Here is a 13274-nt window from a genome sequence, read left to right on the forward strand (position 1 = left end):
TAGTCAATCAATGCAGCACCCACAAGGGGACTATGATTTGCTGGGTACCAGTCAACTAAGATTTTTATAAAATTATCTCATTGTTTCTGTAACCTAACATGGAGAAAATGTGCAAAGTATTCTGGCATTCCAGTATTCCAGCATTCCAGTATACTGATCTCTAGATCAAATACATTTCAGCTACTACCTATTTAAAAAACACTTGTATCTATATTTCGTAACTTTATTGTCTATGCTGTATTTTGTTATATTATTTCATTTATTTGTTTTGAGACAGGGTCTTGTTCTGTTGCCTAGGCTGGAGTGCAGTGGCATGATCTTGGCTCACTGCAGCCTTGAACTCCCAAGTGTTCCTCTCACCTCAATCTCCCAAATAGCTGGGACCATAGGCGCACACCACCACTCCTGGCTAAGTTTCATATTTTTAGTAGAGACAGGGTTTCGCCATGTTGCTCAGGCTGCTCTCGAACTCCAGGGCTTAAGCAATCTGCCCACCGTGGCCTCCTAAAGTGCTGGGATTACAGGCATGAGCCACCATGCCCAGCCTATGTCATATTTTAATTTGAAGTCAGAAAAAAACACTGGAGTTTCATAATCATTAAAGTTTTGAAACTGATCAAGGCATAGTGTTAACACATTTATTGAATGTGAAGCCTGGTAGGGAAGAGCAAGAAAAACTGTTTTTCTATCCTTTTTAAAAAACACATGTTAACACTTACAGATAAAGTTTCTCTGTATGGTTTAAGAAGAAAAAACAAAGCAAAACAAAACAAAAAAAACCTGCACATTGGAATCATAGTAGTGCTATAAAACCATGGGGAGCGAGAAGGGAAAAGAATAGCTAAACCAGCAGGCCCATAGGCAATGACTGTGGGCTCCCTGCCAGGAAGACAGAAGTCTAACAATAAATGAGGTGGTTTGGAGTAGAAGGCCTTGGAATTTGGAAGCAACTCTATCTCCACTACATTGTGCTGCCAACAGGAGAGTCATTTCTAAAGAGCAGATTTTTTTTTCCTTCTAAATTCCATTATGAAGCCCCTAAGTGGTGATTTTTAAATATCAACATCTTAAGTTTTCAAAGATGATCATTTAATTATCTAAGTTTTCTCCCCAAAGTAAAATAAAAGACTTAGGTTATTATCTTGAATGAGAAATGCTATAGTCAAGAAAACACCATTATTTTCAATAATAATAATTCAGTGATCAGGAGAGACAGGGGAGGTCTAATGATAGATTTTGCCAGTAACACCCATTTTCACGTGGTATTAACATACTGTTAAATATTCTTAACAGCTACAGCATATATGTACAGGGATATGGGTAATAAGAAGGATATATAGATATATAAATTGTTCCCATTCATCCAGGGAAAGGTAATAGAACTAAGACACAATTTTCCACATAGTGTGTTTGAAAAAATGGGTAGGATCAATGGCATACTACATAGACAGTGTTTTAGTTCAACTACATTATAGATTAAATATGCTTTTGTGGTCTCACCTGGGAACCTAACACTTATTAAATTGGCTATAAGTTTGAAATAACAAATCTCAAAGCCAACATTTGAAATACAACCTGTTCTTTAACTGAGGACTGCCTTATCAGCTATATCAAATCTAATTTAGTCTAACTTTCTCACCATGGTAACAAGCCCTTTGCAGAAATACTCAAAGACATTTCATATCTAGAAAATTTGTCTTGTACTTCTTCACCACACATAATGTCAAGAAAAGCATGCTTCAAAGGTACTATGTAATTAGAATGGCCTTTAAAACAGGCACAAAGGAAATCATTCCTCTTAAAACTAAATCTACTTCATAACAATCTTCAAACTGACTGAACAGCACCAGGGAAAAGAATCCTGAGGTATTTTGGACTCCATATTCTATTTTTTAAAGTCTGTTATCTGTACCATTGTTCAGATAGGACCAAAGTACACTCTCAATTGGCTCATACTGGTTATTTCTTCAATATTAAGAGAAAGTATGCCTGTGAGAAGTCATGTCTGGCACAGGTGATTAGAATGGGTTCTGTTGTGGCTTTTACATGAAAAGACTATGCAAGAGCTTCAGTTAATGTGAGGCTGGATGGAGCCCAGCTTAATGAAGACTATAGTAAAATAGCTACTTTTGGGTCTCTGCTGCATGGAAACTCAAGAACTTTAATCCTGTCTGTGTTCTGCAAAACTTTTAGGAATTCTAGTTGTCTTTGGGGATCCATTTTGAAATTTAATTTGAAGTCCAGCATCTGTAAATTCTCTCTATTTTGACTAAGACAGTTTTCAGATGCCTGCTTTTTATTAGGTCTTTTTTTTTTAAAAAAGGGATTTGCGTCAACAACACTATTCTGTGTTCATCCAAGAAAATAAATGAAAGCATTTAAGTTAAACTAATCTATTTTTTGGCTCCTTGTGACCGTATTTCCATAATGCCTACCATACAGATTCCAGTGCATCCGGAAGTGTTCTAGCCATAAAGCTACAGGGCTAACTCGTCTCTGGTATCCAACAAAGACAACATCTTGGGAGAAAACTTAAGCACTGAGGGAGCAGAGGAGCTGTGAAAAAGCTACAGTACAGACTTAACTGCCGGCTCTTACATATGACTTGAATAACATACCATCAAACTTCTTGTAACGTGAAGCAAAGACAGCCTGCAAATGATTGCACTGTTCGCTGACCACACTTTTGAAATCATCTTTACTTTGCAGGCTGTACTTCTCCTCCATCTCTTGAGAGCAGCAGGTAGAACCCTGGGGACAGATCTTCAAATGATCACCTGCAAGATAAAAAGTAGGACAGTCAATGTCTATCATCATTCATCAAGTCCAAGAGGGAAGGGTTTGATTTAGGTTCATTTCAACCTGTGAGGTTCCTGCAAAGGCCCAGGCATCATGTGTACCTAACAAGTTCCAGGAAGCCTAAAAATATTTATTCCCTTTTGAGAAAATAAACAAAGCCCTCTCCAAAAAGCAAAATAACTTTCCAATCAGAGAGATGGCTAAACCACAGGAAAATTGGTGTGGTCAATAAACAATATAGTATTCCATGTCAACTAAAGTCTCTTTTATAAATTCCCAGAGATTCTCATATTCTATGCTAAATACTGCAGAAGTCATGCAAACGAGACACAGTTTTTCCAGATTTGGGAGTTTACACTCCAAGAGAGATTGTCCTTAATGACGAATGATTTATAAAATATGTGACAACAGACAAAAACTGAGCAAATACACGTGCAATAGTTACACTGTGGGGAAACAAAGGGATTTGTGCATTTCAAGGGTTGTCAGCAAAGAGGAAACTATAGGAGTTTATGCTGGATGATCTGAGCCTATGATAAATCACAAAGGGGTAATGGTAATCCTCAATCCTTGAGTTTAAGATTTTTTTAAATCCAATGTATTCTGTGCAGATGTCAGAGACTGTATCTACCCTATGATTCTGTATAGGGTAGCATCATCCCAGTATAGACCAACAACTTCCAATAAATGCCTTTATGTAGTGATGCAGCCCCAAGAGTCAAGGGAAATGTCAAAGACACATCACTCCACAGCAACCCAACCCACGAAGTATCTCCCTCCTTTATACCAACTGCATTTCGCTTGCAGTGTGAAGGTGAGGTTTAGGCAGGGTTTTTTTCTATATGCCCCAGAGTTCCCTCCTTGTTCTCCGTCACAGAACAAAAATTGTGCTTTGAAGAGACAATGTCTCTTCCCTTATAATGACCACAAGATGCAATGCCACTCAAAAATAAACCCCACTAGCTACTATCACTTCAGTCTCTCCAATATTAATTGGTGTGGTATAATTTTGTATACATGTTTACAAGGATTGACTTTCACTGTTCCTTTTGCCATTGCTGTCCGTGTTCTATGTAAGTCAAAATGGGTCCGAAGAGAGAGGTGATCTGAGGAACTCAGGAATGAGTATATTGAAGACATATGAACCTGTCAATGGTAAGTGTGCCCAATCAACAAAGTGATGGGGAATTAAAAGCTAATCATTCAAACAACACTAATCATGGAAAATGAAATGGTCCATGAGCTGGTCATTGCTGTTTCTTGGCCATGTGTACTTACAGAAATAGGGCTTCGCCTAAGAGAGATACCAAAGCAGCTTTAGGGTAGCAGGGTATTTCAGATAAAATTGAGCTGGCAATTTATTTGACTAACACTAGATTGTCTACTGCACATATGCAAATAATTATATAATCATATATGTTCCCGATCATTCTTCCTTCCTGGCAATTAAAAAGTAAGGAGAATGTTACTGCCCCCAAAAAAGGGGAGTATGCAGCATTAAAGGACAATGTAAGGAAGGCAGAAAGGGCAACAATCTTCAAATAACTTCCTCATCCAGAAACTGCTAAAAGTTTCTTTTGGCATTTCTGAAAACCGTGGTCAACAGATAATTCCAACAGTAAAAAAAGGAAAAAAAAAAAAAAAAAAAAGGTTGTGTAATCAAGTTTAGAGCTGTGAGACTGCAGAATATCTTAGATCTCGTTAGTGACAGAAGAGGGGTTGCTACAGCTCGGTTTTATGGAAACACCTTTGTTACAACCAAAAACAAAACTCTCCTCTTCACTGGCCTAACAAGTTCAACAAGGGCCTTTGTAACTGGACACATAATTATACACAGAAAATTCAGCTGTCTCTGGTTCAGGGTGAGGTAAGGTTCCCTCCATTACAGCGTTAACACAATAAAATAAATATTAACTCACAGCCCCTCTAGAAAAATGAAATTGGACTTGCTCAGAAAATGAGAACCACAGAGGATCGGTCAAAGAATACTTCATAATAAAGACTTAAATACAATTTTAAAGATTGTTATAAGCAAAATCATTATAGATAGCGTGTTCGCAACACCTTCCAAAGATTCCATTGTGGTATGCATCGAATTTAAGGGGCAAAATAACGTGTGAGTGGAAAATAAACATGGCCACCAAGTCAACAGGTTGCACACATAATAACGGGTCACTTACTGGACCTAATCAAAATAGAGGTTTCAAGTCATAGAAAATACCCATCCTTCCCCCTGCCCCAATGACATGGTACATGCACAAACACATGCGGCACGACACACACTACAGCCTCAAAGGCAAGAAAATACAAGAGATCAGGCAGGAAATTATAATTTCTCTGTTGAAGAAGGCTAGAGTGAACAGGCTTAAACTACCCACAGGAAATTTATACTTAAGGATATACCCTCAAAAAATGGGTAGCCAGCAATAAAAAGTTTCCTAGTAACCTGGTCCGAGTGGGGATTCACCATTTACACCTGGCACAACATGAAGGCCCAGATGATCCGCAGCGCACTCCACCCATGCCATTCCCACTAGTGACCTTCAAGCAAGAACCTATTGAGACTGCTGAACTGGAACACTGGGCCATGTCCTTTGTTTGGTGCCTTTTTTCTTTCTTCTTCTTTTTGGGAACAGAATCTCAGTCACTGCCCAGGGGCTGGAGTAACAGTGTCATGATCTCAGCCACTGCAACCTCGCCCTCCTGGGTTCAAGGGGTTCTCGTGCTCAGCCTCCCCAAGAACTGGGATCACAGGCATGTCCACCATGCCCGCTAATTTTTGTATTTTTAGAAGTAGACTGGTCACCATGTGGGCCAGTGCTGGTCCTCAAACTCCTGACTCAGGTGAACCCCCCTGCCCCACCTCGGCCCCTCCTAAAGTGCTGGGATTACAAAGCATGAGCCACCGGCCTGCCCCCCGCAATACTCTAATTTTAAAAAGAAAAAAAAGAAAGTGCACTTCATCTCAGAGAGTCTTTCCGGAAGATTTTTTCCTAAGGGAAAGGGCTTGCCTTAGTAAAAGAGACAACAACAGGGTAGATACTGCTAATGTTTCTGTGCAAATCATCGCCCCTCAGTGCAAAGTCGCACCTTGGGCCCGCATATAGCCCTGAAGCACCACTTATCCTGTCTGCATTTCTAAAAAGCATTACTTGAAAATGTAATGTTGCATCTTGCCAAAAGCCCTGTGACACACGTAGTCCAGACAGACTTTGAATAAACGCTGCTCTGTTTGTGAACCCCCAAGGACATACTTGGGCCCTACTGGATTTATGCCATAACTAGAGTGCTAAGAGAACCACAGGAGGAAAAGGAGGACAAGCTGGGTACATTTAAGAATGAAATATAGCCCATAATTCGTAAAAAATCTGAAGACCTCCGAGCAAGTAATTCAAGTTTGTTGTTTAACTGAATATTTCACTTTAAGCACCCAAATGTTATTCTACAAAGCAGGGCTGCATATTATTTGAAAGGCATTCCTGTCTATTTGAGACTGCTTCTAAAAAATGCTGTGTCTGCAGGAAAATCCCTTTCCTTTCTGGAGATTGTCCTTTCTAAGCCCGGTGATCTTATATTCTTCTCATTGAAGAAAGATGCCACAAATTTTCCTTTAGGCTGAGAGAGCTGAACACGAGGACAACAGAATAAAGATGGGACAGGTAGACAGCCACTGTGGGGGTAGCATTGGACACTTGTACTTTTTAACAAGGGCTCTAGGTGATTCTGACCCTTCCTTAAGAATTGTTGCTAGAAAGGCTTCTGAATTCCAGCTGTGGAACAGCTGGTTATAGCAGTTGACCATTAGTCTACTACCTTAGTGAATAGTAGATTATGATCTACAACTGGCATTTCTCTCCCATATTTCCCTAATTCAATCTCCTGCTTCCATGACTCTTGACATATAGTTTCTTCTTCATGTATCGCTTCTAGTCCCTCAAGACTCTCCTGTCTGCTTTCCACTCTCTTTTCACTCTACCCATGTAGTTCTCTCTGACCCCACCCCACCTCTTAAATGGTGCATAATATGAAACTGAAGGGTTTTTTTATTTGTTGTACTTGTTGAGAATTCCTTGTTCTTAATTTAAAAAGCAGGTGAATTCAATGCTTTATGATTTTCTAAGGAAGCACCTAAATTAAGTTGCTTTTGTACATGGCCCTTGATTAGTTTTTTTCTTTGTGGGTCAGTGGCCCTCAATAGAAAAAATGTCCCCCAGCCCTGTCCTAGGAGGCTTGGATGGGATTCAATGAAGCGTGCTTTTAAAGCTTAACTCTCTGGCATTAAAAACAAAAAAATCACTCGAAAGAGCCAAACTTTTTTCAATCACACCAGCTCTATGTAATTTCTCTTTAGTCTTAATATCAATGCCGTAGTTTTCAAAGCTGAACAAAGACAATCACAATAAATTACTCTCAATCCTGCTGAGTATGTATTGGTTCTTTTTTTGAAGCACTTCAAATCAATGGTTAAAGAAGTAGGCATTGAATATGAGGAATCTATTCCATCATTTAACAGCGCTCTGAGGCAAACAATCTGTGAAACTGTGCTTTCTCATTTTATCTCATTTATTCCTCTCACCAAAGGCTGGCTCTGATGTACAAATGGGATGCAGCTCATGTTCGTTTATTTTCAGTTGCTCATAACTCAGCTTCCCATAGAAAATGTTATAAATGGTAGATAGGTTCTCAGGCTAGCCCTCAGTTTATTTACTACTAACTTGACTATTTTCAACTATGTCTTACAAGCATTTTCTATATGTCTCTCAGAAAATACATTTAGAAATCCAACTAGATGCCAAGAAAGTGTCTCTCCAATTCTCACACTTTTTTGGGAGCTGGGGCAGTAATAGAGGAATACTGGTAGTTACCACTGAGGGGTCAGCTTTCTTTCTGTACCTGCAGGAAATAAAGTAAATCTCTAGTGTTTATTCCCCCAGTGTCCTAAATGGAGAAAACAGAGCCAGAAAATATTGCAAGACACTGGGAGAGAACCCAGGCTTTGCCTGCACCAGTGGGATTTTTAAGGTAGACACTCTTGGTACTCGGACTGATTTTACCAATAATGCAACCAAATGCCTTTGGTAAATAAGAGAGACAAACTGTTCCCTAAGGGTAAGGACCGTAGTGAGGAACATTTGAGAAGAACAGACTGGAAAGCACTATGTAAATTGCAAACATAAGAGACTATGATTTTGCATTGGCCTTTCTTGAAGAGTGCCTCACTTGAGTTATGAAGAAAACTTAGCTTTTTACAAGGATTTTTTAAGGAGTGAATTTAAAAGGTTCCAAATATTTAAAACTACTTGGATCTTTTATTCTGCAGAGATAGCAGCAGTCTAGGGATAAGAAGTTAGATCTAGCCGGGCACGGTGGCTCACACCTGTAATCCCAGCACTTTGGGAGGCCGAGGTGGGCAGATCACAAGGTCAGGAGATTGAGACCATCCTGGCTAACAGGATGAAACCCCGTCTCTACTAAAAATACAAAAAGATTAGCCGGGTGCCTGTAGTCCCAGCTACTCAGGAGGCTGAGGCAGGAGAATGGCGTGAACCCGGGAGGCGGAGCTTGCAGTGAGACGAGATCGAGATCGCGTCACTGCACTCCAGCATGGGTGACAGAGCGAGACTCTGCCTCATAAAAAAAAAAAAGAAGTTTGAGCTAGAAGTCAGGAATATGGATTTGAAGCCCAGCTCTACATGATTGGAAGCTTTTGGTAAAGACTCTTGGGAAAGTCAGTTACCCACTGGAACCTTAAAACGAAAAAAGCCCTTTGAAAACAAGGAGGTATTATGTAAATGTAAAACAGTACAACTGCAAAACAAAGAAAGAAATGAGCATATCTTATGCTAAGTTACTGAAGTTTTGTGTGAAGAACAATTTCTGACAACTTGTACTAGGTGAGGGAGAGGGGCCAGAAAAGCAGCACCTTGTTAAATTCAGTTCAGCCTAAAGTGCCTCCTTACATATTTAAAGTTTGGTCTAAAGGTTTCTCCATACATAGTGAACTGTAACCTAAACTGAGTGTGTAAACAGACTGTAACCTACTCTTGCACCAATCACAGGTGGCCAACGGTTCAAACCATGTTCAAATAAGGAAATCACTGAGCTGTAACCAACTCAGCTGTTTCTGTACCTCACTTCTGTTTTCTGTAAGTCACTTTCCCTTTTCTGTCCATAAATCCTCTCCGACTACATGGCAGTACTGGAATCCCTCTGAACATATTCTGGTTGTCGGGAGGGGTGATCAATTTGCAAATCATTCTTTGCTCAGTTAAATTCTGTTAAAATTAATTTGTCTGTTACCAGTAGAGGGTCTTGACTGCAAGTTGTCCAGGTTCTTGGTGTTTTGAACAAAGAATTGGACAAAATGCACAGCAAAGCAAGGAAAGAATGAAGCAACAAAATAAGAGATTTATAGAAAATTAAAGTATTCTCCACAGGGTGTGAGCTACCCAAGCAGTGGCTCATGGGCCCCGGTTACAGAATCTTCTGGGGTTCAAACACCCCCTAGAGGTTTCGATTGGCCACTTGGTGTTTACCTCATGCAAATGAAGTAGTGGCCTGCAATCAGTCTGAGGCTAAAATGAAGTTACAAAGTTACACTCCTATGCAAATGTCTGATTAGGAAAGCAACCAATCAAGAGGTACTTTATTTTTTTTTTATTTTTATTTTATTTTATTATTTATTTTTTTTTATTTTTTATTTTTATTATTTTATTATTAGTGTTGTTGTCGCCCAGGCTGGAGTGCAGGGGCGCAATCTCGGCTCACTGCAAGCTCTGCCTCCCGGGTTCACGCCATTCTCCTGCTTCAGCCTCCTGAGCTGGGACTACAGGCGCCCACCGCCGCGCCCAGCTAATTTTTTGTATTTTTAGTAGGGACGGGGTTTCACCATGGTTTCAATCTCCTGACCTCGTGATCCACCTGCCTAGGCCTCCCAAAGTGCTGGGATTACAGGTGTGAGTCACTGCGCCCGGCCCAATCAGAGGTACTTTCAGTTTTCCTTCTGCCACACAGAAAAAGGGGGAAGGTAGGGTGTGGTGTTGCAAAGGAAGTAGCCTCTGGTCCTTTTGTCACTTAAGCGTGGAAAGTTGGGGTTTTCCTTTCAGTTTAGTTCTTGGAAGTCAGCATGAATTAGCCTCAGGTTCTCTGCCTCCAGATTCTATTCTCCTGCCTCATGTCCAAAGTTTTTCTTTTAACACACTTTCCTCTTCTAGCAAGTACAGAAAGATGTGGAAATAGGGCACATCAAGGAGTTGAACGGCATGCATATGTGATGGTGAACTGATGGCGACCAAGCCATCAACCAAGGAATTCAAACGGCCATCAAAAGCAAAGCCACAGGAGCTTAAGGAGACATGATGAGGAAATATAATGTGACATCCTGGATGGGATCCTGGAACAGAATAAGGACACTGGTGGGGGCGGGGTGAACTAAGGAAATCAAACAAAAAGTTGTATCCAAATGTTCATAGCAGCATTATTCATAATAGCCAAATTTCCATCAGCAAATGAATGGATAAACAAAATGTGGTCTACTGTATCTGTATAATAGAATATTACTCAGCCATTAGAAGGAAGGAAATTCAGACACATGTTACAACATGGATGAATCTCAAAAACACTGCTAAGTGAAAAAAATCCACATTCACATAAAATGTCCAGCATAAGCAAATCTAGAGATAGAATGTAGATTCTTGGTTGCCCAGGGCTGGGGGAGAGGGGAAAGGATGAAAGTGAGGATGCCAGCTAAAAGGTGCGGGGTTTCTCTTGGGGTGATGAAAATTGATTTTGGTGATGGAGGTACAACCTTGTAGATTTAAAGTCACTGTACACTTCAAATAGGTGAATTATTTGTTACATTAACTATATCCCAATAAGACAGTTACCAAAAAGCTCAGGAAATCAGAATTAAGTGTGGACTTTAGTTAATAATTTTACATCAATATTGGTTCATCAATCATGAGAAACATACCACCCTAATGTAAGATGTTAATAACGGGATACTGGGGGTGAGATATAGGAAAGTCTATGTGCTATCTTCCCAACTTCTGTAAATCTAAAAGAAAAGCGAGTCTTGGCTTTCAAATTAAAAGCATAAATACATGTGGCCAGCAGGGAAAAACTTTCATCACGCTTTCAAAAATATAAATACTTGATGTAATTCTAATATTGGGGAGCTGTATTAAGCTATTATTTGCTGGAGCAATTTTCCTAATCCCTCAATTGCTACTTTACTTTTTCTAATTTTTATTGTTCTAAAAGTAAAATAATTCCTTGCTGTTGGTCTAAAGCATTACCAAAACAGTTTCTGTTCATTTCTTAGATCTAAATTCATGTAGCCACAAAGCGAACTAAAATGCAGGTTGCTATATAACTCCAGCCCCTCTAAGCTATCTAAGAACCCCATGAGGAACATACAATGCTCTGCTTCATGGGAACAAAGAAAGAAAATCTCTAAAGGTTTTTAATAACTCTAGGGAGGTGGAGGGACGTGTACATTAATCCATCCTCCCTCCTTCCAAAAAGGAATGAAATTACTGCATAAAATGTGCTATGTGCATCCAAAGCCTGGAGTCATCTGACCTTAATAACAAAGCACGTAAATTACAGTCATTATGCAGATGTATGATTTGAGATCACCTACCAATCAGTAGGAGAAATGCAGCCAGTTAGCATTTTGCAAAACCTTGCCAAAATATAGCTCTGGAGGGCTTAAGACTGCCAATTATTTCTAGGTCCACTAATCCTGCAAGGTAGGATACAGAAGGCCAGTCAGAAACACATACAGTTCAATAATCAGTTTTATTATATTTTTGTAAGAATAACTTTATGTAAGGGTAGTTGGAAGAGTTAGGGTTGCTACTTTAAAACTCTACATTTCATTTCAATGAGCTTATAACAGCTTTAAACTGCACTCCAGATAGAAATCAATCAAGGCTTCTTATTGCTTTTTAAATGATAAGCAAATTGTGAACCAATGTGACAAATTAAGAACCAATTCTGATAATCTTAGATCCCCATTTTAACTGTACCAAAGGTTTATTAAGTAAGGCACACCAAACCAAACTGAGTGAATGGCCTGAAATGCACACTTTGACCTTGTGTTGCCATCACTTCTGAGCAGCTAGAGCGACTGCATCTATTTTGCACATTTACAACCACTACCTCCAGGACTCAAAAGGAATAGTAATACTACTAGTGATTAACCCAAAACTCTCCAAAAATTCTGAGGCTCCTGTAAATGCTTTCTAAGCAGTGCTAATAAAAGGCTCACGAAGTGTGCTGGGGACCCTTGCGGGATAGCAAGGAGCAGACAGGAAAAGATGGAGCTCTCTTACTTGTTTTGCAACTAACAAAGGAGATCTTTTCTGTCAATAATTCAGGTGCACATATCTTGGTAGCATCGTTAGAGAATTTCTCTTAAGTAGCAATTATGATTTTCACTAGGCTCATAATTTAACAGAAGGCCTAGGGATAAATGATTCCAAATGCCTCTATGGATTTCATACTCATTCAAGTGATTTAAAGGCGTCACATGTGAGTTTCAAGCTCTTTAAGAGAAAAACAAACACACAGACTTTGAGGGTGTTTGTTACATAGCGCCTATGAAATTAAGATTTCCACAACTCTCCTCAAAGTCCTTCTTGCTTTACTGGTGAATTTTTCTCATACTCCCACTCCTCCAACTCTGAGGTTTTCTTTTTACAGAGAGTGAGATGAGAGACAGTACAGATACTGAGATTCCCAGGGTTGATCACGTCTGTTAGAGCCCCAGTGATACATTCAGTTACGAATAAAAAGCAGTCTAGACAGAAAACGCCATGGGTGAGGATTTTATTTTCCCTCTGGAACCTGTACCCCCAAGCCACGCATCATAATCGCTGGCAGACCAAGGCCTTGGCAGGGCCATCTCTGAGACAGCTGATCAGACCTGGCTTGGAAGGTCATGGTGATTCCCAGAGTAGAAGAGGGCTAGCCGCCAGCACTTTGCCCTTTCTTTGCATCTCCAGTGACTGCCCCAGTGGGCAGTCTCCTGCACACCATCACAGAAGACCTCGGAGAAAGCAAAAGGAGGAAGGTATCCTCAGGAAGACATCAGAGACACCCCTTTCCTCCTCCCCCAGGGGCTGACTCAACACTGACTTCCAACAGCAGGTAATTTTCCTTATTATTTCCAAATAATCTCTAAAGAAGATCCTGGGAATCTCATTCTCAGATAGCCTGCCACAGCCATTTAGGATTCACAGGAATATCCGAAATGGTCAACAGCTGAATTTGCTGCAAGTATAGAAGAAAATACAGTTGGTGGGTGGGGAGGCTCAGAGATATCAGACATTTCTCTGATTGTTCTAAATGAATGATTAAAGCCTGCCTTTTTACATACATTTCATGGATTGTGTGAGTCATGACAATTTGTTGTTGTTGTTGAGACACAGCGTCTTTGCTCTGTCACCCAGGATGGAGCGCAGTGGCGT

General features: G+C 40.0%; 1 protein-coding gene across 2 annotated transcripts in view; it reads right to left on the minus strand.

Moving 5' to 3' along the window:
* GPC4 (glypican 4) overlaps nt 1–2778 on the minus strand; it is a 43323-nt gene extending 40545 nt beyond the window's left edge. The window contains exon 1 of one of the 2 annotated variants that reach the window (XM_017856200.1): nt 2619–2772. In XM_017856200.1, coding sequence (XP_017711689.1) covers nt 2619–2727 — 109 coding nt within the window. In that variant the 5' untranslated portion in view covers nt 2728–2772. Of the gene's footprint in view, nt 1–2618 lie in introns of both variants that reach the window. The other variant, XM_017856201.1, reaches the window with a different exon arrangement.
* Between the last annotated feature and the right edge of the window lie 10496 nt (nt 2779–13274).

Source organism: Rhinopithecus bieti, unplaced genomic scaffold (genome assembly GCF_001698545.2).
Source record: "Rhinopithecus bieti isolate Rb0 unplaced genomic scaffold, ASM169854v2 scaffold_43193, whole genome shotgun sequence".
Classification (NCBI taxonomy): Eukaryota; Metazoa; Chordata; class Mammalia; order Primates; family Cercopithecidae; genus Rhinopithecus; species Rhinopithecus bieti.